General features: G+C 37.8%; 2 protein-coding genes across 4 annotated transcripts; both read right to left on the bottom strand.

Annotated features, from left to right (window-relative positions):
* Positions 1–609: 609 nt before the first annotated feature.
* Positions 610–4,834, bottom strand: LOC121420489 (leucine-rich repeat-containing protein 58-like). Its single transcript, XM_041615145.1, has 3 exons — positions 3,886–4,834; positions 2,706–3,112; positions 610–947 (listed from the first exon to the last, which is right to left on the bottom strand). The coding sequence occupies exons 1-3, from the start codon at positions 4,536–4,538 to the stop codon at positions 736–738; spliced, it is 1,272 nt and encodes a 423-aa protein (XP_041471079.1). The 5' UTR covers positions 4,539–4,834; the 3' UTR covers positions 610–735.
* Positions 4,835–10,772: 5,938 nt separating this feature from the next.
* LOC121420488 (pre-mRNA-splicing factor CWC25-like) lies at positions 10,773–23,056 on the bottom strand. Of its 3 annotated transcripts, none has more exons than XM_041615142.1 (5): positions 22,985–23,056; positions 15,305–15,475; positions 14,392–14,535; positions 13,106–13,234; positions 10,773–11,491 (listed from the first exon to the last, which is right to left on the bottom strand). In XM_041615142.1, exons 1-5 carry the CDS (start codon positions 23,032–23,034, stop codon positions 10,936–10,938), a joined length of 1,050 nt encoding a protein of 349 aa, XP_041471076.1. In that variant the 5' UTR covers positions 23,035–23,056; the 3' UTR covers positions 10,773–10,935. The 3 variants fall into 3 exon arrangements, with proteins under 3 accessions (XP_041471076.1, XP_041471078.1, XP_041471077.1); XM_041615144.1 differs by having other exon boundaries at positions 22,981–22,999; XM_041615143.1 differs by lacking the exon at positions 22,985–23,056 and adding an exon at positions 22,940–22,957.
* Between the last annotated feature and the right edge of the window lie 1,049 nt (positions 23,057–24,105).

The raw sequence follows: 24,105 nt of genomic DNA, 5'->3' as shown, positions 1-24,105 counted from the left end.
GGAACAGTGTTAATTGCATTAGTTAAAATGCTTCAGTAATAAAGACCTAAAATAATGCCCATAATTCATTTAAGTGTTCATGATCATCATTGCTACCATCCGTCGTGACAGTATCATGTATTTAAAAAAAAGCAGACAACCTAGAGCAGGGTACATGTATATCTGAAGTCTAAGGAAGAGTTGATTCAAATCAATCAAAACTATGAAAAGCCATAATGTCTCCCTTTGTAAATATGATGTGTCTGCCTATTGGTCAATAACATGATGCATGGGTGAGAGAGTTTAAGAAAAAGGCCCCTCTTGAATAATAATAATATACAGTTCTTGTATAGCGCATATCACATAATGAATAATGTCCCTATGCGCTTCCAAAGGACTTGGATATGATTACCCCAGCTGTAGCTTGGCAGCCGTATAAATTACTAAGATTACAGCGCACACGCATTTCAAGGAATAAATTCCTGCCAGGTACCTATTCACCTCACCTGGGTTGAGTGCAGCACAATGTGGACAAATTTCTTGCTGAAGGAAATTATGTCATGGCTGGGATGATAAATGCTTTCTATTCAGATTTGAATTCAATATTCACTCAAAAATCATTCAGAGTACGCATAGAAATGCTTGGCAACAGTTATAGCCATTCATCTCAAACACATGAAAAACATGGAAAAATTGCTCAACTTTAATAGTCCAACCTTATCCAATAGGGTTTTTGTGAAACAGGCCTCCCAAAGTCTAGCCAAGTAGAACTTTCTTGAGCGTGTTTCGTGGAACCTGGACCTCCTCCTCCGAGTCTGGATCTTCACTGCTGCTGTACGACTCTGAGCTGCTCCTACCGCTGGGAGGTGAGCATTCCGGGGAGCACAGGTACTGCATCAGAGGAAGCCGATACTTGCCACAGAAGTCCACAAATTTGACGTGCTGGAAGCGGGCATTGAAATAAACACCTGCAGATATGAGAATACATCCAAACATAATTAAAATTAAAACCTAAATTACCAGAATTTAGTTCATGACACATTCAGTGTAACCCATGATAATAATCATTCAAGGATATTATTTGTGACCATGTATACTTTCTGAGAATGGTGTAAAATGTATCAAGATTTGCTGAAAATTCACTTTAAAAATCTCCAAGGCACAATGGAATGTTACCGCGCTCATAGTCTTCAACCTGGGGGGCGTTTCATCAACATTTTTGTCCGACAAGTCATCAGATCTGACAACTTTTCTGGATTTTGACTGGCTGAGAAGCACTGAACATGGTAACTGTTGGATAAAATGTCTGACAACTCCTTTCCTTTCATGAAACGCTCCCCTGGGGCAACTTCATGGGTCTAAATCATGCAGCCGTGTGTTGGGGAATAACCGTGTGAACTTCACTAATAATATGACAAAAATTATTTCTGATCCCTGCAGCAATGTTAATTTAATAATAATAATAATGAGACTTGTAAAGCGCCAAATCCACTCTGTAGAGTGCTCAAGGCGCATAAAGAGCTAAGAGTTAAATAGCAAAGTTTTTAGAAGATTTTTGAAAGTTTCGACAGAGGTACATTTTTTATGTCTTCAGGAAGGATATTCCACTAATTTACAACACATGCCTTTTTTCTTCCTCCATTCTTGTTTGGGGGGTTTAAGTTCACTACGTTCATCACTTTGAAAGAATCACGGTGAAGAAAGGGGAGGGAGAAGTCATTCACTCCTTCCAAAGCGCTGTCCATGCTTTAAAAATACAACAACAAAAGTAAACCCAGGCAAGAGCACTTTGTCACCCAGTACCTCAAGCTACAAAGCGGAATTTAGATTCTGATAAAAAGGAATTCTATCACGATAAACAGAGGTCACTGATAACAATGTCATACAACTAATGTAGGCTGAATAAATGAATTATCAGCAAGGCTGTTTGTTTTGGGAAATAAGCAAAGTTCATTGAGTATGTAATCATGAAGGTCAATCATTTCAGGACATGAATGAACTCTGCAGACGCAGCTGCTATAAAAATTACACTTTGGAACACAAATATTATCAAGTGCATATGTTCATAGAGACTTGCAAGTAGTAACATCAGACGGATATTGGCATTCGGCTGAAAGTGACCTTGTGATTGCACATACAATCAAAGCTGTATCAATGACATCCCGGATATCTTGTATTCTTGTTCTGTTTTCTTTTTTATCAAATTGAAATTCTCAATCAAGTCTTTTCTGACAAAATGAAGAACAACCTGATAAATATCAGGCCTAATAAGAAAAATAAACAACAAAATAAAATATATTGGCCTGAAATAAATAAATAAATAAAAAACACAATAAAGAGGAAAAAAATATGACAACTAAGTGTTAGAATTAGGATCTACCAAAGGTAAATGCACAATTTGCCTTTCTCCACCCAGGTGTTAATACCCGGTAATGTGACAGCCTATTTCTGTATATATACATGTATGCCTAGCAATTGAACTTGTACTACTCCCTAGGGAGTGGAAAAAGTGCATGTACATGTATTGGTGTGAGCCAGGATCTGATAACTGTTGAAAAGAGCAATTAAAGACATGATAAATTGTTCCAATGTTCCGAAGTATTAAGTGCTGTTAACGAAGGGGAATCATAATCTTATTAAATCAAACCAGTGTAGGTCTAATGAACATTCATGACATAACCTATCAAAACTGAACTTTTAACCTTTCAGACAATTGTGCATCTCACCATTGCATTTTGGATTCAGGCAATGTCTAGCCGAATCCAAGAACCTCATAAGCTCTCCAGGCAAATCTTCTTTGGTGTAGTGAACATGATTGTTTTTCACGCATCGTGCTGCTAACTCTAGGAGGGTCGGTGGGTTCCACGTCAGGTCACGGACAAAGCGAACGACCAATGGGTTACCTCTTAAGCTCAGCTCACAGAGCTCAGTCAATGTGATGATCTCTGGTGGCAGGATGGTTAGTTGGTTGTTATGTAGGCTAAGTGATCGAAGCTGCTTGAGCTGGACCAGCTCAGCCGGGAGGGAAGTTAGACGATTATCGCACAGCACTAAGGAGAGTAGGTTTGGAAGATGACCAACATTCGGCGGGAGAGTGACAAGATGGTTACCACCCAAATAAAGATGTTGTAATCTGTAAATGAGGCAAAAAAAATGTATATTAAAACCAACATATACAATTTATGACAGAGTAACAACTTACAGTATCTTAACTTAGAAAGACAATTTACTTGTTAGTAGATAGACATGGAAACTTGGCTGCAGAAAATCTGCATTTTCCATTAGGATCTTCATGTAACCAAGGCTAGGCATATCCAACTCTTATATCAATAAAATCAAACAATCTTTCCTTCTCTGAAACATAATATGGCAAGTTCCCCCAAGTCTGCGCAGTTCCCTTTCCCTTGCCTGCGCACATTGCGCGATTCTCATAAGATATGCAACGAATACAAACTTTACAAACATGCAATACATTATACATAGACAGATATTTATTTAAAAATCTGACTCAAAACGGTGGAAAAATAATGAATTTTGGGCATTTCATGTGATGGCCTCAATTTGCAGCCTTACTTACCCTGAATCACGTGCAAAATGAATGAATGTGCAGACATGGGTCCATGGGACACCATTGTTTTGCTCGATCTGAATATGACTGCCCGAGGTTTTTTCCAAGAAAATTATACCGTATTTCTTTCAATTTTTAAAAAGGTATTTGGCACACTTTATAATATCATGAACATTATAATTATCAACTGAAAAATTTTGTGAAAAATTCAAATTAAATTGCTTAATCGTTAGGTGCACCGTGCACAGACTGAGGCTCCTTTTTTATAAATCTGGCTTATGGCCTACCATACCCCTGAAGGCTGAACTGTTCAAACTAAGAAAGTAGGTCTGCCTCACCTGGATAACCTTTCAACTTCTGGTGGAATTTCTCTTATTCTGTTCCCGCCCATGTGAAGGACCCGTAGAGAAGTAATTTCAGTCAACTGTACAGGAAAATTAAGGAATAAATTGCCACTAAAATTGAGAGTTTGTAATGCTTTACATGTTCCGAATTCCTTTGGTAATGAGTCACTATTTAAATGATTGTTTTTGCACGTTAGAATCCGCAAATGTGTCAGTTGTATCAACTCATCTGGCAGTTTCGTTATTCTGTTTGTGCTCAAATCCAGCTCGATAATGTTCAAAAAGTTATTTATACTCGCAGGAATCGTGGATATATTGTTCCTACTGACGTCAATAATTGCTAGTCTCTCTTTGTGTTCGATTAAATCGTCAAAAGGAAAAACGTCGATGCCTTTTCGGGAATACATTGCGACTCTTTGATTGTTGTTCGACTCGGTTCGCGACATGTCAGCGTCGGTTCGTCTCGAGCGAGGTTTTCTTCGCATCCCACGCCTTGTCCTTCGGCTCAAAGCAAACTCGAGCAAGCGCTGGCCCTCAGAGCAGCCGAACTTGATGACAGACTCTTGTTGAAGTTGTGAGAAAATCCATGTTCGAAATTTGTGCAGGAAGACGATCAACAAATTCTCAAAATCGAATAGAGTGTGCATGAATGTCACCAATAATATATAACAAATCGCTCCGAAAAGATGATATTCAACAAGGAGATAGTGGGTCCACGGCGCGGCGGATGAGACGAACCGAAAATGGGCAACAATAGTGAGTTAGTCTGTGAATCAGCTTGTATTTATCGGTAGCTGATTTCCGTTCTTTAAAATAAAAGACATTCCTAATTTCAAAATGTAATTATTTTTATTCCGATTAAAAATATAGTCGAAGCGATAATATGACTCTTAATATGTATTCAGAGACCGCATATGCCTATGAAACATTCCTTAAAAAATGTGCGCTGCGTAAGTTGTGTGAATACCGCATTGATTTTAAGACTACTAGAACACGGTCACTTACGAAATCACTCGCTCGGAGCATGATCACGTAACGATGACGTCATGAAAGATGACGAAGCAAGAAAATGGGTCAAATTTCACAATTGAGGAATTAACTTTGATCTCGGGACATATTTGATAGACGTACCATATGTATGGACCCTACTGATCTTAGCTTGATTTTGACTATATGAATGAATCAGCGGAGCCGAACAAAAAAAATAGTATACCCAGTTGTTGTGTATCCGGACGGGTTGTGTGTCCGGACGATCAATTTTAGAATGTCATTTGGAAAAACTTACAAGCGAAGTTTTATCAATTTTTAGTACAAAATGTTAGGAAATATTATAAAGAACAAAACAGATAATGATTACAAGTAATGAATTTATATTTTTAGTGTAATCCACAGACAAAAAAGAAGGCTTCAAAAAATATTAAGTGGTCGGACACCCGACCCCCCATGGGTTACCGGGGCGACCAGTAGAGATCAGTTAATCCGGATCCAAAGACGATCGAGGCAAGGGGATAAGGGGATGGGGGAGCTAGGGGGGGGGGGGTTCCACATGCAATGATCTTTATGTTTTGAGGGGATAACGTTATATATAGGATTTTATCTTGATTTCAAATGGATGCAGAAACAACCATTGTGTTATTAGCTCCTGTCACGATCTGAATTCGTGCATATGGGGTCATGTAGCTAGCCTAGGCTTCATGTTTATTCCTCAGGAAATTTAACCCATTGATGCCCCTGTATGAGGAAATTCCTGGGGTTTCCTCTAAAACTCAAGTTAGGGCCTCTAAGCAGGTGAATCATAATTCACGAAACCTAATATTATATTCTGTGTTCTATTCATTTGATGTAAAAATGAAATTGAATTTGTCTTTGTCAGAAATTACAACAAAAAAGAAAAGGTCTTTGGATTTATAAACCACTTTTTGCAACAACGCTGGTGGTGGTCAGGGTGGCCAGAGGCGGATCCAGGATTTAAAAAAGGGGGGGGGGCAAATATATCAGAGGAAAATTTTGATAAGCCCCCCCCCCATTTCCTCCAAGCCCTCAACTTTCAAAGACTGGTATTCGAAAGTATGGTTTATCTTATGACCATATTCAAAGTATGTACTAGAATTATGGGAAGCTGAAATGTTTTAACTTTATTAATAATTTGAGCACTGAATGTGAAGATAATGTGTCACGATTGGCAAGCCATATACTTTCAAATACCTACTCTGCTTCTGAACAAAACAATAATGAATTGCTCTCTTCAGAAAATCTTGTTGGTTAATCATTTATGCAAACACCAACACCAATACCCCTTTTCATAAACCCATCCTCCAATTAGCCGCCTAAGAGTGATGCGGATAATTCAATACATATTGAGTTCACAAACTCCAAAAATAATCTGCACTACTATTTTTACGAGCGCCCGTCCTGAAAAAGGCGGATAATTGTAATGGCAACTGCACACGCGCCCCCTCTGATAGGGTTGCGTTGGAAAAGGGTGACCTTGTGACCGCACCATCACAATGATCCACATTACTTTGTAAATGCGTTCATAATGTCAAAATCTGGTCCCGATGCCACTATTATGCGGATAACTGCAGCATCAAGATAATGCGGATAACTCTGGTCTTCCTCCGATTTTACGACCAAATTATGCTGCTATTAGCCGCAAAATTGGGTTTATGAAAGGGGTACAATACACGCAAAACAGTTATGGTACTATAGTCAGAAAATACATTTTTTTAAAAACATTTAATTGCAAAAACACAATAACCTTGGAAAAAGTAACAATATTGATTATACAGTTGTACTATATAGTATGTAGGTCATTTTAACATGATATTTCTCAAGTTTCGGATGGTGCATTATATACAAATAGTCCAATCAATCAACCATTTCATACACTTTAACTGTCATAAAGCATTCACTTTGACAAATGTCAAAGTAAACTGCATAACAAATGTTGAGCAAAAAGAAAATGGTGTCATAACTCGTGTTTCAAATTTCAACGTTACATATAGAATACTGAAGTGCGACCTCATCAATTATCCAATTTTGCATTTCAGCATTTTTTGTACCACATGAGATATGACCTCATACAAACATGTACTCAAAGTAGCCCCACTGAAGTCAACTGGTGTATAATTGGCCTGGTTCCTAACTTTTAAGATTAGAACCACGCCAATAATACATTGGGTGATTTCAAGTCTGGTGTTAGCCTTGGCGTTGAAATTTGAATTGCCTCCCCTAGCTCCAAAACTTATCCAGAGTTCGTTAAACTGATCCAGATCACATTATTGACATCTCAACAGCCAGTGACTGTCTATTCGGGACCATCATCATTTGATGGTTGGTGTTATAACCGTGTAAAAATTGACCTAACACCAACACCAAAAGGTCAACACTGAACTTAAAATCACCCATTGACTTCAAAGGGGCTAATAATGTATTAATGAGGTCTTATCTCAGGCCCCCATTGACCGATTCGCACAAAATTTTGGTAGTGGAGGTATTCTATCATGCTCTACCAAAATATGCTACCAAAAATTCTGCAATGCAAAAAAGTATTTTGTGACATCATCACTTTGGTACTCTATAATGGTATCCATGATATGGCATGATGAGCCAACAAACTGTGCGGGGATAGAACATGACAAATTGATGGGGAGGGGTTCTTTGCTATTACATACACAAAGCAAAATAAACAAAGCTTGTTCATTTCTATAGCATGGATTGATAATACTGAGGCTAACACTGCAACATGATTTCTCAACATGATGATTGTAATCATTACGCCTCTATGTTGAATTAACCCAATGAATACTAAGTTTAGTAATTTCTATAAGCTTTGCACAGACAGCATCTGGTACTAGTACTTACAGGTTAACCAAATATTTCAAGATCCTATAGACTTAAAGGATTTTGAATCGATTTGTGCTTTTCACAATATATGCACCACTGCCGTAAGTTATGATCAGAGCCTACTTTTCTTTGTGGCTTGACACCTTTTTCCGGCATAGCAGAGGCCTATTGTGAGAATTGGAAGATTTAAAGGGAAATCCAACCCAAATAAAAACTTATTTTCAGAGGAAAAAGAAAAATCAGACAAGTTGATAGGTGAAAATTTGAACAGTATGGGTCAACCAATAAAAAAGTTATGAATTTTTAAAAGTTGTGAATATTGGTAATCAGTATACCTATGGGGACTTCAAATTGGCAACATATGTGATAGTGATGTAAGGCAAGGACTACTCTTCCATGTACTTCAATATATAAAATGGATCAAATTTCATTTTTTTGAAAACTTTTCTTCAAATTATATATATATTTTTTTTATGAGGACATAAAACAATATACTTTATAGATTACATTTAGTTTATTGATCCAGGGGAATGGGTACTAAGGAGAAAACCACAAATCCTGATAAGTACAAGGCTTATCGGAAAGTTGTCCTTGCCCTTTGTCATAAATTACTTACCAATTTGAAATCTAATAAGTCTTTGGGATCTCAATTTTAAAGATGGCATTACTTTATTACTTGTCCGATTTCTTTCAAACTTTCACCTTTCTGTTTTATTTATTTTTGTCTTTTAAAATACGACATTTAATGACCAAGGCTGGAGTCCCCTTTAAAGAAAATTAAGAATATTAAAGCTTTTCCTGAAGTAGCTAACACAGGGAACAATATGTGGGACTGCACTATAAATGGACATTGGACAAGCATTTCCAGTAGCTTTTCTGATCTTTATTTGCTCATTACTCTGCAATTATACACGTTCCTTAACCCTATCCAGGCTGGGGGAAGGGGGGGGGGGGTAAATGTCAAAAAGGGTTAAAATTGTTTTGGCAGAAATAATTTATTTATAGGTTTTAAACTTCTGTGTAAGATTTGTTCCAATTCTATTAGCTGTGTCAACTGTCAATATGTCAGCTTAGTGGGGAAATTACTGATCGCCCCCCCCCAAAAATAATTTTGTTTCGTTTCCTTAAAAGAATGATTTAATTTTGTCAACTCGCTTTGCCTTTGCTCATCAGTCTCCTTTGCAGTCAGTCTCCGTTTATCAGTGATTTGCCCACTAGCCTGGCGCATATCATATACGCTAATTCCCTACATGCAGTAACTGTTTGGTGCAATATTTTTTTTCTAATAATAAAGCAAATCATATAAAACATCAACTCAAATTTTATATCACCCTTTGTGTATGAATACGGAAGTCGAGTAATACAGTATTAAGGCCCCCGCACACCTTGCGACTGTTCGCGATCCGATTTTGGAACAAATCGCATTTTGCTCATTTTCTGAAAATGTGAATTGAACTGATCATTTTATTTGAGGTTAAATTAATTGAAAGAATACTAATATAACCATTTTGTAAGATTGTAAGCCTTTATTATGGAGTAAAAGCCAAATTAGTTATAAATCGTAGCTAATCATACGACTGCTATGACGTCATTACAACTAGATACTAAGGATGACAGCATAGTCACAGATTTTAAAGTATTTCAAACATTAAACAGTAAGATATTCCAAGTCTCAATATTAGAATAAAAATCTACTACATTTGATTCCAAAATTGAGTCGCAGACCAATCGTAAGGTGTGCCGTCGCCTTTAGGAGTAGGCACGGTTCTCTGAGTATTCTTAATCTATAGGACATAGGTGTTCAAGAGGCTTGAAGGATACAGTATATCATTTCTGGATTGCTCAAACATTGGATCTCAAAACCTACAAATTTTGAGGGCATTAGAAATACTGCAGTGGCGGCAAGCTGGCAAATCTCACATTGTCAAAAGTCTCCAAATTCCTGTGGAGAACATTTTCAAGGCCAAAGAAGGTTGCTTCTCATGTCATAACTCTAAAATCAAGCTATTTTGTGAGATGTCTTTAAAGCAGAAATTCACCCTGATGAAAATCTTTTATGTTATAAAAATCGCAGAAAAAATAATAGAAGATATTGCTGAAGGTTTGAAGAAAATTTATTCAAGATTAATTTTTTTTAAAAGAATTTCAAGTTTTTGATTCGTGATGTCATATAACAAGCAGCTGCCTCATATGTTATGTAATCTAAAATGCAAAAATTTCATTTTTTTAAGGTTCATGATGACTTATTGTTTAACTTTTCTTCAGGAGTGGGTGTATATTCATTGTGTATTGAAACACTAAAGGTACAATAAAAACCATTCTCAACAATTTTCTGAGAAAATTGCATTTCATTGATTTTTTTACCATACCATAAGAAGGAAAGCTACTCGCATATGACGTCGCAAACCAATTTAATTGAAATTCTAATCACTTTTTTTATTCTTCGATGGATTTTCCTTACACCCTCGTCAATATTTTTCTATTATTTTCCATGCTAATTTACAATAAACTTTTGTCAGGTAGATTTCCCCTTTAAATTTGTTAAAATTTTAGATACAAGGTTTCTACTCACTCCAGTGACTATACGTATATCCATTAAAATGGTTTACACAAATGACTTGGTAGGATAATGAATCAGTCCTGACTGATCCCAACCAGCAATAGTCGGATCAAAAAAGCCAACTGCTTGCCACATTTTATGCTTCACGAAACTCAGCGACAATATGTAGGACATACCATTATACATGTAAATCTATCCAAGTCAAATCTGTTGGAACCGAAATCTGTTCAACTTGGGCAAAAATTGACTTAAGAAGTGTTCAAATCACATTCACATATTCTGGTCTGAATTCGACTCGTAATACGCAACGTCTACTGGGCAATTCCACAGGTTGGTCCAAATCATGTAACGTGAGTAACTGACACATTCCAAAGATTTGCCAGGAGCATAATAGAATTTCCCAAGTTTTGCTTTTATACAAAGGATAGTCAGACTGTGTACTTTGTTGTGATAAGGAGATTTTTAGTTCCTATCAATAATAATGGAGTTACAGCTCCAAGTATGAGTCAAGGTGTCTCCAAATGTAACGTGAGTAACCGTGGAATAGCCCAATTGTATATATGCAAAAAAAACATTTAGGCATGTCCGTATGATGTTAACACAACCAAGACTTACATTAGTACATCACAATGGTCCAATCACCTACTCCCACTTCTACTACTTCTTCTTCTCTTCCTCCTTCTGTCTCTGTTTTTATCTTTTCTATCGCTCCTCCTTTCCTTGTCCTTTCTCCTTCTTGATTCTCTATCATCATCATCCCTCCGATGGTGCCTGTCTTTTGATGGATCACGACTCCTGCGTCGTCTTCTACGTCTGCGCCTATCACCACTCCTGTCCCTCTTGGATTTCCCATCTTCACTGTTCCTTCCTTCACTTCTCCCTGAATGTCTCCTTTCCCTACTGCTCTTGCGATGACCGTTTTCATGCCTTCTACTCCTCTCAGCGCTCGGTCTCCGCCTCCTCTTCGGTCTCCTGCGGCTCCGTCCTCCTCCTCTTCTTCTTGAATGATCTCTTTCGTCGTCCCTACGTGGTTTCCTTGCGTCGGATCGTCTTCCTCTGTGTGTCGCTTCTTCACTGCTGCTGCTTTCGCTTGAAGAACTGTCTGAATCATCAGAGCTGCTGGAACCGTCCGATTCTGAGCTTTCTTCGTCGTCGTCATCCTCATCCCGAGACGGCTTCCGCCTTCGTTCAGATCTGAGATGAAATAAGAAGAGTGTTTCATGAGGCAAATAGACGGTGATTTTTACTGACTACTTTGTTCGAAGCCAATTAGATGAAAGTATTTCAGTAGCTTATGACAGTTGTCAGTGAAAATTATCATTTGTGACCAGTGCTCCGTAACACAAAGATTAGTGATCGATTGCTAAATGAACTAGCCAATCAAGATTAACATTACACGTGCATTTGGCACAAAATACTGACCAGGAGCCAATCAGAAGTGTTCTTTCATATTTGCTATTCATTGCTAATCTTTGTGTTACGGAGCCCTGGCATGGTAAAACCCTAAAAAGAGTCACACTGTGTAATATTCAGGAGGAAATTACAAATTCTTTTTAATCAGAAAGTTCAGATGTCAGATTAAAACAAATATTTTCAAGAAAGAGTATACGTTTTCTATGCACTTCAAAGGGATTTACCACGGGCCGCGGACAGTTTTGAATGGGGGAGGGGGGGCTGATCAATATGCGATTCAATGCAATTTATAATTTAACTTACACTTAGAACTCCTTTATGTAATTAGATCCATCTTAATGAAAATATTTGTGTAATTTAATCTATTATATATTGAATGATTGTTTTTTTAATTATGTACTCTTTGTAAAATATCTTTGTATGTTCTCATATTTTGTAAACATGTATATTTCAGCCACTGGCTGCCAAGCGTGTATTATTTGCCAATAAACCATTATTATACTATACTATACTATACTATACTATATCATGCCAAAAATCATAATTAGATGATAATTTTTACGTTTTTGTACATGGTTTTGGAAAAAGGTGTAGGGGCTGAAGCCCCGGCAGCCCCCCCCCCCCGCGGCCCCTGTGTACTATCAAAGGGATTTACCACGGGCCGCGGACAAGATAAAAGGCTGTTTTAACTACCATTTTAGACCCATAATTGCCATTTTTGTCTCGCCTGCATAGCAGAGTGAGACTATAGGTGCTGCTTTTCAGACGGTGGCGGCATCATAAACTCTTAACCTAGGGTTAAGATTTTTGAAATGACATAACTTGCAAAATATATGGACCTAAGGACGTAAGGTTAATCAAGTATTGATGAACATCCTGCCTGAGTTTCAGGTCACATGACCAAGGGCACAGGTGATTAATATCTTGGTCACATTTGCTCTACGGCGGTCATAGTAGCTGGTACAAAGCAAATGTGACCGAGGTACTAAGGTCAATGAACTTTTGCCATGTTGGGGATATTTGTTGTTTTCCATCATAAGTTTCAGTTTATGGATCTGGTTCTTGAAACTTGGACATAAGGGTAATCAAGTATCACTGAACATCTTTTGTGAGTTTCAGCTCACCTGACTAAGGTCAAAGTTCATTTAGGGTCAATGAACTTAGACGATGTTGAGGGAATCAAAACGAATTCTTAACCAAAGTTAAATCTTTGAAATGTCATACTTTGAAAGTACATGGATCTAGTTAATGAAACTTTTATATAAGACTAAGAGTAATCAATCATCAGTGAACATCCTGTGTGAGTTTCAGGTCACATGACCAAGGTCAATAACATATATTTTTTATTTAGGCTTTATTAAATGCATCAATTTGAGATAGACATTTGATTTTTACCTCTTAAAATGTTTCTTTCTTCTCCTGTCATGACCTTTGACCTCTGTCCCCTCATCACTGGTATCATCCATGGATGATCTGTTGATATTCTCTTCTGGATAGAGCTCCATAAAACCGTTGTGACTCCATCTAAAATTGAGAAAAAATATTCACAATAATGATGACAACATTTTATTAACCCAGAGTAGTCATTTCAGTCATAAAAAGAGCATAGATAACATCAGAATTTTCACTACATCAAACTGATCATCAAGCTATCACATTCAACTGCGGATTGCTAGTTTACTGCCGCAAACAATGTTTTGTTGTTTCATTCTCTTGTGTTCTTTCTGGATCAATTCGAGCCTATTACTTTTTTTCCACCTAAGCATTTTATATCATACACCATCAATGAGCTCTCTAGATTTGTTATTTTAAAGTTTTGTGCATGTCCTCCTCTCAATTTCATCAGGCTGGATATGGTCACTACAAATCACATGATGCCGGCTGTATTCGTACAATGATTGAAGAATTTGTCAACTTCTATCGCCACGATCCACTTTTGAAAAAGTTCCTTGTTTCTGTCTTGGCTTGGATGATGAAAGGTCTTCCCCACTCGTCTTTCCACTTTTGCTTGTACTCCCAAAGGCCTTGCTGTATGGCATGATCTTGAATGCTGGCGAAATATGCATATGGCTACTAATCGCAGCATATGTAATAATGTACAGGATACCAGGTTGAGCATTTCACATATAGAGCACAATCATGTCATATCTTCGTTGGGTCTCTCTCGAAAGACTGAATACGCATCTCATAGCAGAAAATGATTGCATTTTAAAAGTTACATAACTTTGTTATTTGGGGGCCTACAGACCTTCCCAGTACATCAAATTCTAGGTAATAATGGTCTCTATTCTATATCAATGTAATATGCGAAACCTTCTTTCTCCTTTACAAACATCAGGTTAATCCTGTCCGGCCTAGAAGTTTGAATTTATGATTAGAGAGAAAAAATACTGTTAGATCCCGAGTAAAGTTGAACAATCCCTTTGACGTTTTTGTTCAACATCTCAATTTATCACCTTACCTCTACATCTACCACCTGTCTTACCTCCCCCATACACCTACCTCTCTGAGTATTCCCCCGAAGTGCCCATTGTACATCCCACTTACACATGAGGGCAATTTTGCCCCCATCACAGTCCAAATAGCCCCAATATTTCCCCCAAATGAATGCTTTGGGGTGACCATTCTTTCTAGAGTTGCCCAAAGATCAGTCACAAAAAAAGTCAATATTATTTCATTACCTCTCCATCTGAGTGTTCATGCCCCATCGACCTCCTCGATTCAACCGACGCTGATTCCATCTGTCCCGGCTGACATTGTTTCCACCATATATTTCTCTGGGAGAGTCGCTGTACATCTGCCCATACCGGACTGGCCCTCGTGACCTTGCATTTGAAAAAATATTCAACAATAACAAAGATTGAACATGCATTATCAGCGCTTGGTATTTGACAAAGAGTAATGTTTGCACATTGGAAGAGAGGCAAGACACAAATTAGGGGTTATATTTTTCGGCCAAATTGAGGCGATTGCTGAATTTTGGGGGCTGTCTTTAAATTCAAAGGCTACTTTTCGACCCAACGAGCAATAACGCTGACAAGAGTATCATTCTGTCAAATTTAGAATGCTGTCTAAATGTTAATATTGTTTGTGGAAGAATTTGGGGCAACTTTAGTAAAAAAAGGTCACCTAAAAGCATTTCATACTGCAAATTTTATAGCCGTTTTTTATGTCACGTGGGTGAAAGGGCATTATTAATCACCCGTATGTATCTCCTATGCTGATGAGAGGTCCATACTTGATGAACTCTTTGGCAGCTAATACAGGAAGCTAAACTGGGATGATGTACAAAGTGAGCCACCTATTGCTGGCCGATTACTTCTGTTTTGGTAATATCTACCATATAACCCAGGGGAGCGTTTCATGAAAGTTGTTGTCGGGCGTTTTATCCAACAAGCCCCATTTCATCCGAGTTACCATAGTAACACTGCTTCTTACCCAATCAGCATGAAGAGAAGTTGTCGGATCTGACATCTTGTCGGACAAAATGTTGATGAAACACTCCCCTGAACAGCACTTTTGAGCATATTCTTATGAGGCCCTCTATTGGTGGAAATTGAGAAAAGGTGACCCACACAAACACCCATAACATACCTGCTGCTTGGTACATGTGATCTCCTTTCTTTTCTCTTCTCCCACATCTCTTCTTCTTCTTGTAGTCTGTTGTGCGTCTCGGTGTGATGAAGGACATTCTTCAGAAGCCTCCTATCAAGGTACCTAACCTTCACAGACATCTCTCCCAATACGCTCTTCTCCAATGCCACCCTAATACAAACAAAACAAAATTAAAGGTAAATGCTAGTTTTGGTAACTCTTTCTCTTCTCCCACATCTCTTCTTCTTCTTGTAGTCTGTTGTGCGTCTCGGTGTGATGAAGGACATTCTTCAGAAGCCTCCTATCAAGGTACCTAACCTTCACAGACATCTCTCCCAACACGCTCTGGTCCAATGCCGCCCTGATACAAGCAAAACAAAAATTAAAGGTAAATGCTAGTTTTGGTAACTCTTTCTCTTCTCCCACATCTCTACTTCTTGTAGTCTGTTGTGTGTCTCGGTATGATGAAGGACATTCTTCAGAAGCCAGCCTCCTGTCAAGGTACCTAACCTTCATGCAGACATCTCTCCCAACACGCTCTGGTCCAATGCCGCCCTAATACAAACAAAACAACATTAAAGGTAAATGCTAGTTTTGGTAACGATAATGATAATAATATGGGTATATTTACCCAGGGAAGCCGCCTCAGATGCAAAAACTGTTCTTCCAGCGGGCCCTGCTATTATTATTACCCCGGCTTTAGCTGGGCTGCCTAGGCGCTCAAAGCATTCAAGGAATTTCCTCCTATCAGGTACCTATTCACCTCACATGGGTTGAGTGCAGCAGTGTGGATAAATTTCTTGCTGAAGGAAATTACGCCATGGCTGGGATTCGAACCCACGACCCTTTGTTTCAAAGTCCGAACGCTAATCTACTGGGCCACAACGCTCCACAATAACGATATCAAAATTAGTTTGTCAAGAATCCAATGACATGACCACCAAAGTGTCTGTATAAATAAAACATAGGGTCTATGTGCCAAAGGATTCTGGAAGAAATTGTGTAATTGCTGAGAAATCAGCAAATAAGCACCGGATTCGGGTAGAGCGTCGGGCGCGATATTCGAAGCAATAATTATACTGCCATGTGCGCTTATCTGTGTTGGGGATCTTCAGTCTGAACACTTAGTTTTCAGCATGGATTTCAAGATTTCACAAAGTTCAGTTTATGTAACTGAACCAGATCTAGATCCTTGATATACTGACAATTAAGCATCAGTTTACAGACTTTCTCATGAAATCAGTGTTTACTGCAACTACTGGAATTTCTCTTTAAGCTAGCACTCTCTGTACAAATGCCAAAATATCATTTTTTTTTGTTAGAGAGAACCTAATTTTAATCTATCATTTGTACGGCATGTAAACAACAAGGATTTCCAATTAGTCTATGGACAATAAGTCTTAGCCTTAGGTCCTCTCTTCATTTCACTGCTGATCTCTGAAGAGACTCCAAGATAGGCAGGACAACAAGAATTTCAAAATGTGTTTGTTGTCCCCAAGAATGATATCAAAAAATTTCTTAATATCTAATTTGTCATGTGAAACCACTTAAAACTTACGTAAAATTCATTTAAACTGCAAAAAACAGCAATTTCATAGCACCAACATGGGTCGAAAAAGTAATAGACATCGCGGGTCCCTGTTAATGCACTGTCCTTACTATCGATAGTTTAAACGATCACGATGTGCTCGCTAAATGCGCGCGCCCGTCGGCGTCTGCTAGCTGTCCTCTGCTGTGACTCTCAAATAGCCCCGCATGTGCGATTTTTAGTCAGATCGTCCCATATGCTGTTTTTCATGTTAGTACATAGATGCGTGCGCGTTTTTTGCGGACGCAAATCACGTACCCATCTCCGTCGTCTGCTACGGCTCTCTATATCAGTCCCAACTTGTGAAATGTGTTTTCTGGTGTATTTTCATTTGGTCTACATGCAATTTGCCCACTTGTCATTTGGTCTAATGCCAAATGGGCTAAACCCATTTGGTCTACTAAATTGCCATTTGGTCTACACTTGGTCTAATTCTCATTTAGTGAAATGTCCAGTTGGTCTAATTTCAGCATAACCTACATAATTGTATATTTTTTTACTTTGTCAAATACTGGTACATAAAATTGGCTTTATATCATGCAGTTCCACATTGTAAATATGTATATTCATTTGGTTCACATGCAATTTGCCCACTTCTCATTTAGTCTAATGCCGAATGGGCTTAACCCATTTGGTCTACACTTGGTCTAATTCTCATTTTGTGAAATGTCCAGTTGGTCTAATTTCAGCACAACCTAGGCTACTTAATTATATTTTTTTAACTTATATTTTAGTCTTTATATATATACCAAATGGGCTTTACCCATTTGGTTTAAAAAAAATTCTAATTGCCATTTGGTCTACACTTTGTCTAATTTACATTTGGTCTACACTACACTTGATCTATTTTTAAGTCCAGTCCAGGGTCTAATTTCAACATGACCTACATCATTATGATTTTATACTTTGTGAAATATATATTTTTTTCTTTATATAATTTCATTTCACCTTATAGTTTTAGCAGTGGTTTCCAAATAAATAATACTTGAACAGTGGCATAATCATGATAATGGAGCCAAAAGTTTTGAAAGGTGTATCGGGTAAATTTATAAAGTTGTAAGCAGAAGCAAACAACAAAAATATGTTGAAGCGGGGGGGGGGGGGGGGGGGGGGGGGGGGGGGGGGGGCGGTGTTAATTAATTTCCTTTTATTTTCCAATGCCAGATCTCAATCTTTGTTTTTGCTTGCTAAATTTTTTAAAAATGATATGTTCTGTTCTCTCTACAATTTTTACTAATGATCCTTTTTTTACTTATTTTTTTTCAGACACATTCGCACCCGAACCGACTCTACAAGGGAAGAGAAGGAATTATTGAACCCCTTGAGAATATACAGGTCAAGGGCTGTAATAGTATACAGGGGCACTTCCTGGGAGTTTAATTTCATTTTAATTATGTGTTTTCAGGATTTTTTTTTAGGATATCTAACATTGCAGTGAAAATTATTGCCCCTGCTGATAGTTTTTCAGCTGTGCATGCCCCTCCTTAATTTCAGTGAATAAGGTGTGGCACTGCCCTCTTTGATTCATTTTGAATTTTAATGGGCTACAAAATGCAGTAATTTATAAATGATAGCATAATCTTATTTTGATAAAGCATTTTACTTAACGGGGGGGGGGGGGGGGGGTGAATTTGACTACTAAACCAGCCCCCCCATGTCAAGGATTAAATTTTTGGAAAAAAAAGCATGTATAAAATAGATATAGTTATTGCATATCAGAATATTATTTTTTCTTGATGTTTTCTCAATAACTCTAAGCTGTTATTGATGAATCCTTTTTGAAACAAAAATAAGCAATTTATCCAAACATGTCAGTTTCATTTTGTAGACATATGCATTGAATTTACCAATTCAGAATATAAGGTATGCAATCTTTCATAAATGTTGATTTTTATCACTGGTGGATCTGGGGGAGGGCACATCTAGCTCAACCCCCCCCCCCTTTGAGAGCTACTGTCAAGATGTAATGAAAATATGCAATTTTCATCAAAGAATGCCCCCCCGCCCGTAAGGCCCTTTTTTGCTTGACAAATTTTCATCCTGAAAATGTTCCCCCCCCCCAGGATAAATCCTGGATCCACCACCCCTGGTTTTGATTAAGTTTACATGTATTTTCATTTTGAAAAAAAAAATCATAGAGATTTATAAACAGCATGATTTACACTGAGCATTTCATACACTTTGTGCAGAAGAAATATTATCTTGAGAAATTTGGTTATTAAGTTATGGAAGATATCTTTTGGAAATGAAATTACTTTATTGCAGTTATGTCTTACATTGTATTGTCATTTTACTTGATAGAAATTCATTACTTTTTATAACCATGACAGTGTTATAAATTCATATTTGCTAAATTGTAATAATCATTTTGATGTTCCTTCATCTTCATGAAAGTATGAATTCTAGTCATCTGCTTCAGTCTGCCCAATGAAATGGTTACAAAAGGCCTAAGCATCCCTTGTCATTTTTCAATAATTAGTTAAGTCAGTAGTCAAGTAAGGGGTCAGACAGTTTGGCTGTATTATATTTGTTTGTCTTACTAGTGTCAATTTACTAAACTTTTTCTGCTTGTGATTGAACCACCAAATTGCCAGATAGTACCATTTTGTTGGGCAGACATTAATATTGACTAGAGGACTTACTTTCCAAACCAACCTAAAGATAATATACTTCATGTATTACAGGGGTATATTGCCTCCATTCCATTGTTGGGATGTATGCTATGGGCTGGGTAATATCATCTAACTTGTCCTGGAATAATCATTCTCTATAACAAGTTCACAGACAAACGGAGATTCCACTTCAGCAACTCTCAGTTGAATATCAACATTCCTGGCATTGGTGGGGGAAGCCAAAAATTTTAGGGGGAACCGCCAAAATCTTTTGACCCCCCAAAAAAAAGATAGTGACCATATAATATCTTGGGGGGACACAGGAAACAAAATTGAAAATTGACAAGCCAAAAAAAATTAAAAAATAAGGTTATCAACAAAAAATTGAGGGGGATGGAATCGTCCCCTCCCCACCTCAAATTTAGGGGGATACTTCCCCCCCCCCCACTTCCGCCGCCTATGATTCCTGGTGCTTGGAGATCTGTGAAAGGCATGCTATAACATCCACTTAAGTTCCATTTCCTTTCATGTTTTTTCCTCTTCTTAGTGAGCATCTCCAAGTGTTCATATTTTTTTCAGTGTCCTTTTTTAGATTTATCAAACTCAGTTTTATTACCTGATAAAATTCTATCCCAAGAATTGAACACTTTGATCAAATTTGGAAGTTCAACTTAATGTTAAAGGAGAATGAAACCATTGGAACAAGATAGCTTGTGTGAAAACAGAAAAATCAAAGAAAGAGATCAACAAAAGTTTGAGAAAAATCGGACAAATAATGAGAAAGTTATGAGCATTTGAATATTGCGATCACTATTGCTATGGAGATAGCAAATTGGCAAAGCGACAAAGATGTGTGATGTCACTTGTGAACAACTCTCCCCATTACTTTAGTATATATTTTACTTGAATTGCCTCTTTTATCACATCTATCCATAGATCATGTGTTCTTTCTACACGAGGGCATGTAATACATATTTTTTAAGAATACATCATGGATAGTTTAAGATGGATAGATAAGAGTTTGTATCATCATAAGAAAAAGCAAAAAGAGATATTTTGAGGGTATTTTATAGTCCACCAAAGGGAAAGTTGTTCATCAGTGACATCACACATCCTTGTCGCATTGCCAATGGGAGGATATCCATAGCATTAGTGATTGCAATATTCAAATGCTCATATCTTTCTCATTATTTGTCTGATTTTTCTCAAACTTTCTTTATTCTTATTCTTTGATTTTTCTGTTTCTACACAAGCCTATTTGTTCCAAAGGTTTCATTCCCCTTTAGATAAACTGACAATATATAACTGAAAATATATAATAAAAGGCAAAATAATAATTATGAGAAAAATAATAAAGAAAAACAGTTACTCAAATCAAATTCACTCAAAACCATACACTAATGTACTCTCCTCAAAAATCAGTTCTCACTTTGAGGTATGATCATTCATTCAGTCAATAAAATAATAAAAACAGAGACAGGAGGTCCTCCTCAAAATAAACACAAACACAGTGTCTCACATACACACTACACATTAAGAGTAAAATCAGTTTGTATCTTTCGTGGGATTTGTTTTTATGTAAATCTGGATTCTTCTTGTTAGTAGGGCCTTAGGTCACTCTGACTTGAACTTAAAACTTCCAATCTCAAGAAGGCAAGATATCTCAGTAGATAGTCATTGTCAAGATGTTTAGGAGTTCAATCTGGTGGTGAGGTTATTCATGATGGCATCTGATATTCTGGCAGAAAGAATGAGAAATAAAAAAGTGCATAAATACAATTACTTATTTTTTCAATGCAAATTAAATTAATGAGTCATTCAAGATAGTGTGTATTTTTTAGAGGGGGGGGGGGGGGGGTGATGGCATGACAAGTTAGTCCTTGAAATTATTTTTATCTTCATTTTTTTCCACTTTGTATTACCATTTATTCAAAAATTGCAATAAACATATTAATAAATGAGTTTTAATCTAGTTGGCAAAAGAAAAACCAGTGGCGGCGGCAGTGCAAAGAAAAGGCCAGTAAAAGGCAGTAAAGCACTGTGTCTGAGTGACTGACACCACGGCACCGACAGTGAGGTGAATGTTCATTTTCCAGTGCATGCACATTATTGCCCCATCATATTCACTCGTTTTCAGAAAATATTTAGTTATTCCTCATATGACCATGATTATCTCCTTCATGTCATTACTCTGGTGTTTATTCATGATTTTAAATTCAGGAAATCATTTAGCAAACAAAGAAAACAAAGCATTTCTTGACTGTGATTCCGTGTGATTCAAGTTCTATTTCATTTCTGTGTATCACACGTACGCACGTACGTGACGTAATCTTGATCTCTAATCTGCTAATTGTTATGTTAATTAATCATCCCGTGCGCGCGATCAAAATGGCTCGAAATTCGACCAAATTCAAGGGCAGCTCAGCTTGTAAACCTCACTGAGAAGGGCTTCCACAGCCCTTGCGATTCCCCGCGCTGCAATTTAACTGCAAGACACAGAAAGGAAATCAATTCAAGTTTCACAATCAACGGAAAATCCAGAACCCTTCGAGACCCATTTTGCAAGAAATACAACTAAATAAGGTAAGAATTGAGAGCAACTCACGACACTTTTGACTTACCGACACTTTCATGGTTATTTTTGGAAGATTTCATGGAATTTGGGGCACGAAAATGACTTCGGTAGCTCGCGAAAGTCCTATGCATTACGATGACATATTTTTCATCGCACGGGAGGACAATCACAAAGAGAAAATATCATATTCATCCGCGCTGACAGGGGCTTAATTTTGACGATATCGCATCGCTATGCGATTTCACCCATTGACAAGCGGACGAAACTTACGTACAAATTTTGAGCACTTCCGCGACAGCGCCATCTAGTGACTACGGCCGTGCCTATCCAAGAGATTAACAACTGAATCAACATTTGATGTTTTAAGCTTTTTTTCTAAAATGTTGATTCAGTTTTCACAAAATTAAATTTGCATCAATTTTTGTTGAATATATTTGTTGAATTCCATTCCAATTTATTTTCAACTTCTCTCAAGCTCAACTCAAGGACCTAGGGCTAGGCCTAGATATTTCATAAAATCTGGAAATAGGCCTAGGCCTATATGATAATAAAAATATTCCACATTTAAACTGTGCTTAACACATTGTATTGAGATTACTACTGAGACCCCAATCTACCCCAGTGTCTCCCTCGTTTTGCACGGTCGACTCCCGGCTTGGCTCCGGCCCGCCGGAGCTGAGCTCCATGCCTGGCCTGGGACTGGGTGTACCGTCAACATGGTCAAGTACACGCAACGCCACGGGCGCAATAATCCAGCGTGCATCACTGCATGTGGGGCTGTTATTGGAAAATGTTTTTTAAAGAGAAAAAATAATAGATTATGAATTCATAATGCAAAAAAATCTGAATTTCCAACACACAGATAAAAAATTATTCTCAGTATTCTCTTGATTATTGATACTTGCTCGTCGAGAGTGGTTTTCCCGGGCGACTTTTCCTGATAAATACAGTGCATGCAGTGCAGCGCTAGCGAGAGATCATCCACGAACTGTAGGATGTTGGAAACACGACAAATCTAAAAGAAAAAAAAGTGTACCATGGGAGTCGATATGGGGAGGGGGGATCCGGGGGGATATTGTTCTCTGTGAGGTAATTGCCCCTTTTTTGTTTGCTTGTTTTTTTTTGGGGGGGGACATAGGCGGATCCAGGGGGCCGAGGGGCCAAAAGGAGGGAAAAGGAGGAGAAAAAAAAAGAAGAGAAGAAGGACGATGTACTATTATTAAGACTTGGAAAATAAAAAGAATTTTTCCGTCACTATGTAAAATTTTCGCTCGCGCTCCGCGTTCGCAATGCCTGTAAAGTGAGTTACATGTCTTGTTCAATATGGAGTTTAAATCAAGTTTGGAAGTCGATATACACAACACATTTCACAAATCGTACTTTCATCATTTATGTGATTTACAAATTGATTTTTTTGTGCTCTGTAAAAATGTAAGTTTTATGGTCTGAATATGAACATTTTCTGCTTACGCCGCGCGCTCGCAAATTTTGATTCATCAGGGACCTATTTTTTTCTTGTATTCCATAAAGTTTTCATAATATCCCTTTCAGGTCTGATCTCAAAACATATCATAGCGCAGCTGCACGCTCTTATTTTTGGCGAGGACATGTTTGTCTCAATATTGATTATACTAGGCCTATATACAATGAAATGAACTACTTAAAAGCTAGCCCCTTCTCATGTCAGTTTGAGGTTACTTATGGATGCAGTCTAAGACTCTATATTTAGCTCCAAATTCTTTCTCCTCTAGGTTGGCCGGATCATGTCCTGGTGGGTCAGCGTCACTGACTTGCACCTTAGCTGGTTCACATCTCCAATACTTATCCAGTTCATTCTCGAAACTTTGGACACTGGGTAGTAGCGGACCGTGACCCGGAGGAGACAAAGCATTGGGGGGGGGGGCACTGCATTGTTTGTGAACAATGTCATGCCCCCCAATGCTTTGTCTCCTCGGGGTCACGGGCCACTGACACTGGGTGCATTTACTTGCTTAGACTTTTGCTTCATCTCGCGCTTAGCAAGAGG

Source organism: Lytechinus variegatus, chromosome 8 (assembly GCF_018143015.1).
Source record: "Lytechinus variegatus isolate NC3 chromosome 8, Lvar_3.0, whole genome shotgun sequence".
NCBI classification, from domain to species: domain Eukaryota; kingdom Metazoa; phylum Echinodermata; class Echinoidea; order Temnopleuroida; family Toxopneustidae; genus Lytechinus; species Lytechinus variegatus.
This window is presented reverse-complemented; position numbering and strand designations above follow the sequence as displayed.

Bases quoted from the DNA above. Each gene is read 5' to 3' on its own strand.
- LOC121420489 (XM_041615145.1), bottom strand. From the start codon at position 4,538: ATGCACACTCTATTCGATTTTGAGAATTTGTTGATCGTCTTCCTGCAC. The intron at 3,113-3,885 runs GTGAGGCAGACC...CCTCATTTACAG, and splicing joins GAAGTTGAAAGGTTATCCAG to ATTACAACATCTTTATTTGG. The intron at 948-2,705 runs GTGAGATGCACA...TCATATCTGCAG, and splicing joins CCTGAATCCAAAATGCAATG to GTGTTTATTTCAATGCCCGC.
- LOC121420488 (XM_041615142.1), bottom strand. From the start codon at position 23,034: ATGCACTGTATTTATCAGGAAAAGTCGCCCGGGAAAACCACTCTCGAC. The intron at 14,536-15,304 runs GTATGTTATGGG...TTCAAATGCAAG, and splicing joins TCACATGTACCAAGCAGCAG to GTCACGAGGGCCAGTCCGGT. The intron at 11,492-13,105 runs GTAAAAATCAAA...ATTTCATCTCAG, and splicing joins AGAAAGAAACATTTTAAGAG to ATCTGAACGAAGGCGGAAGC.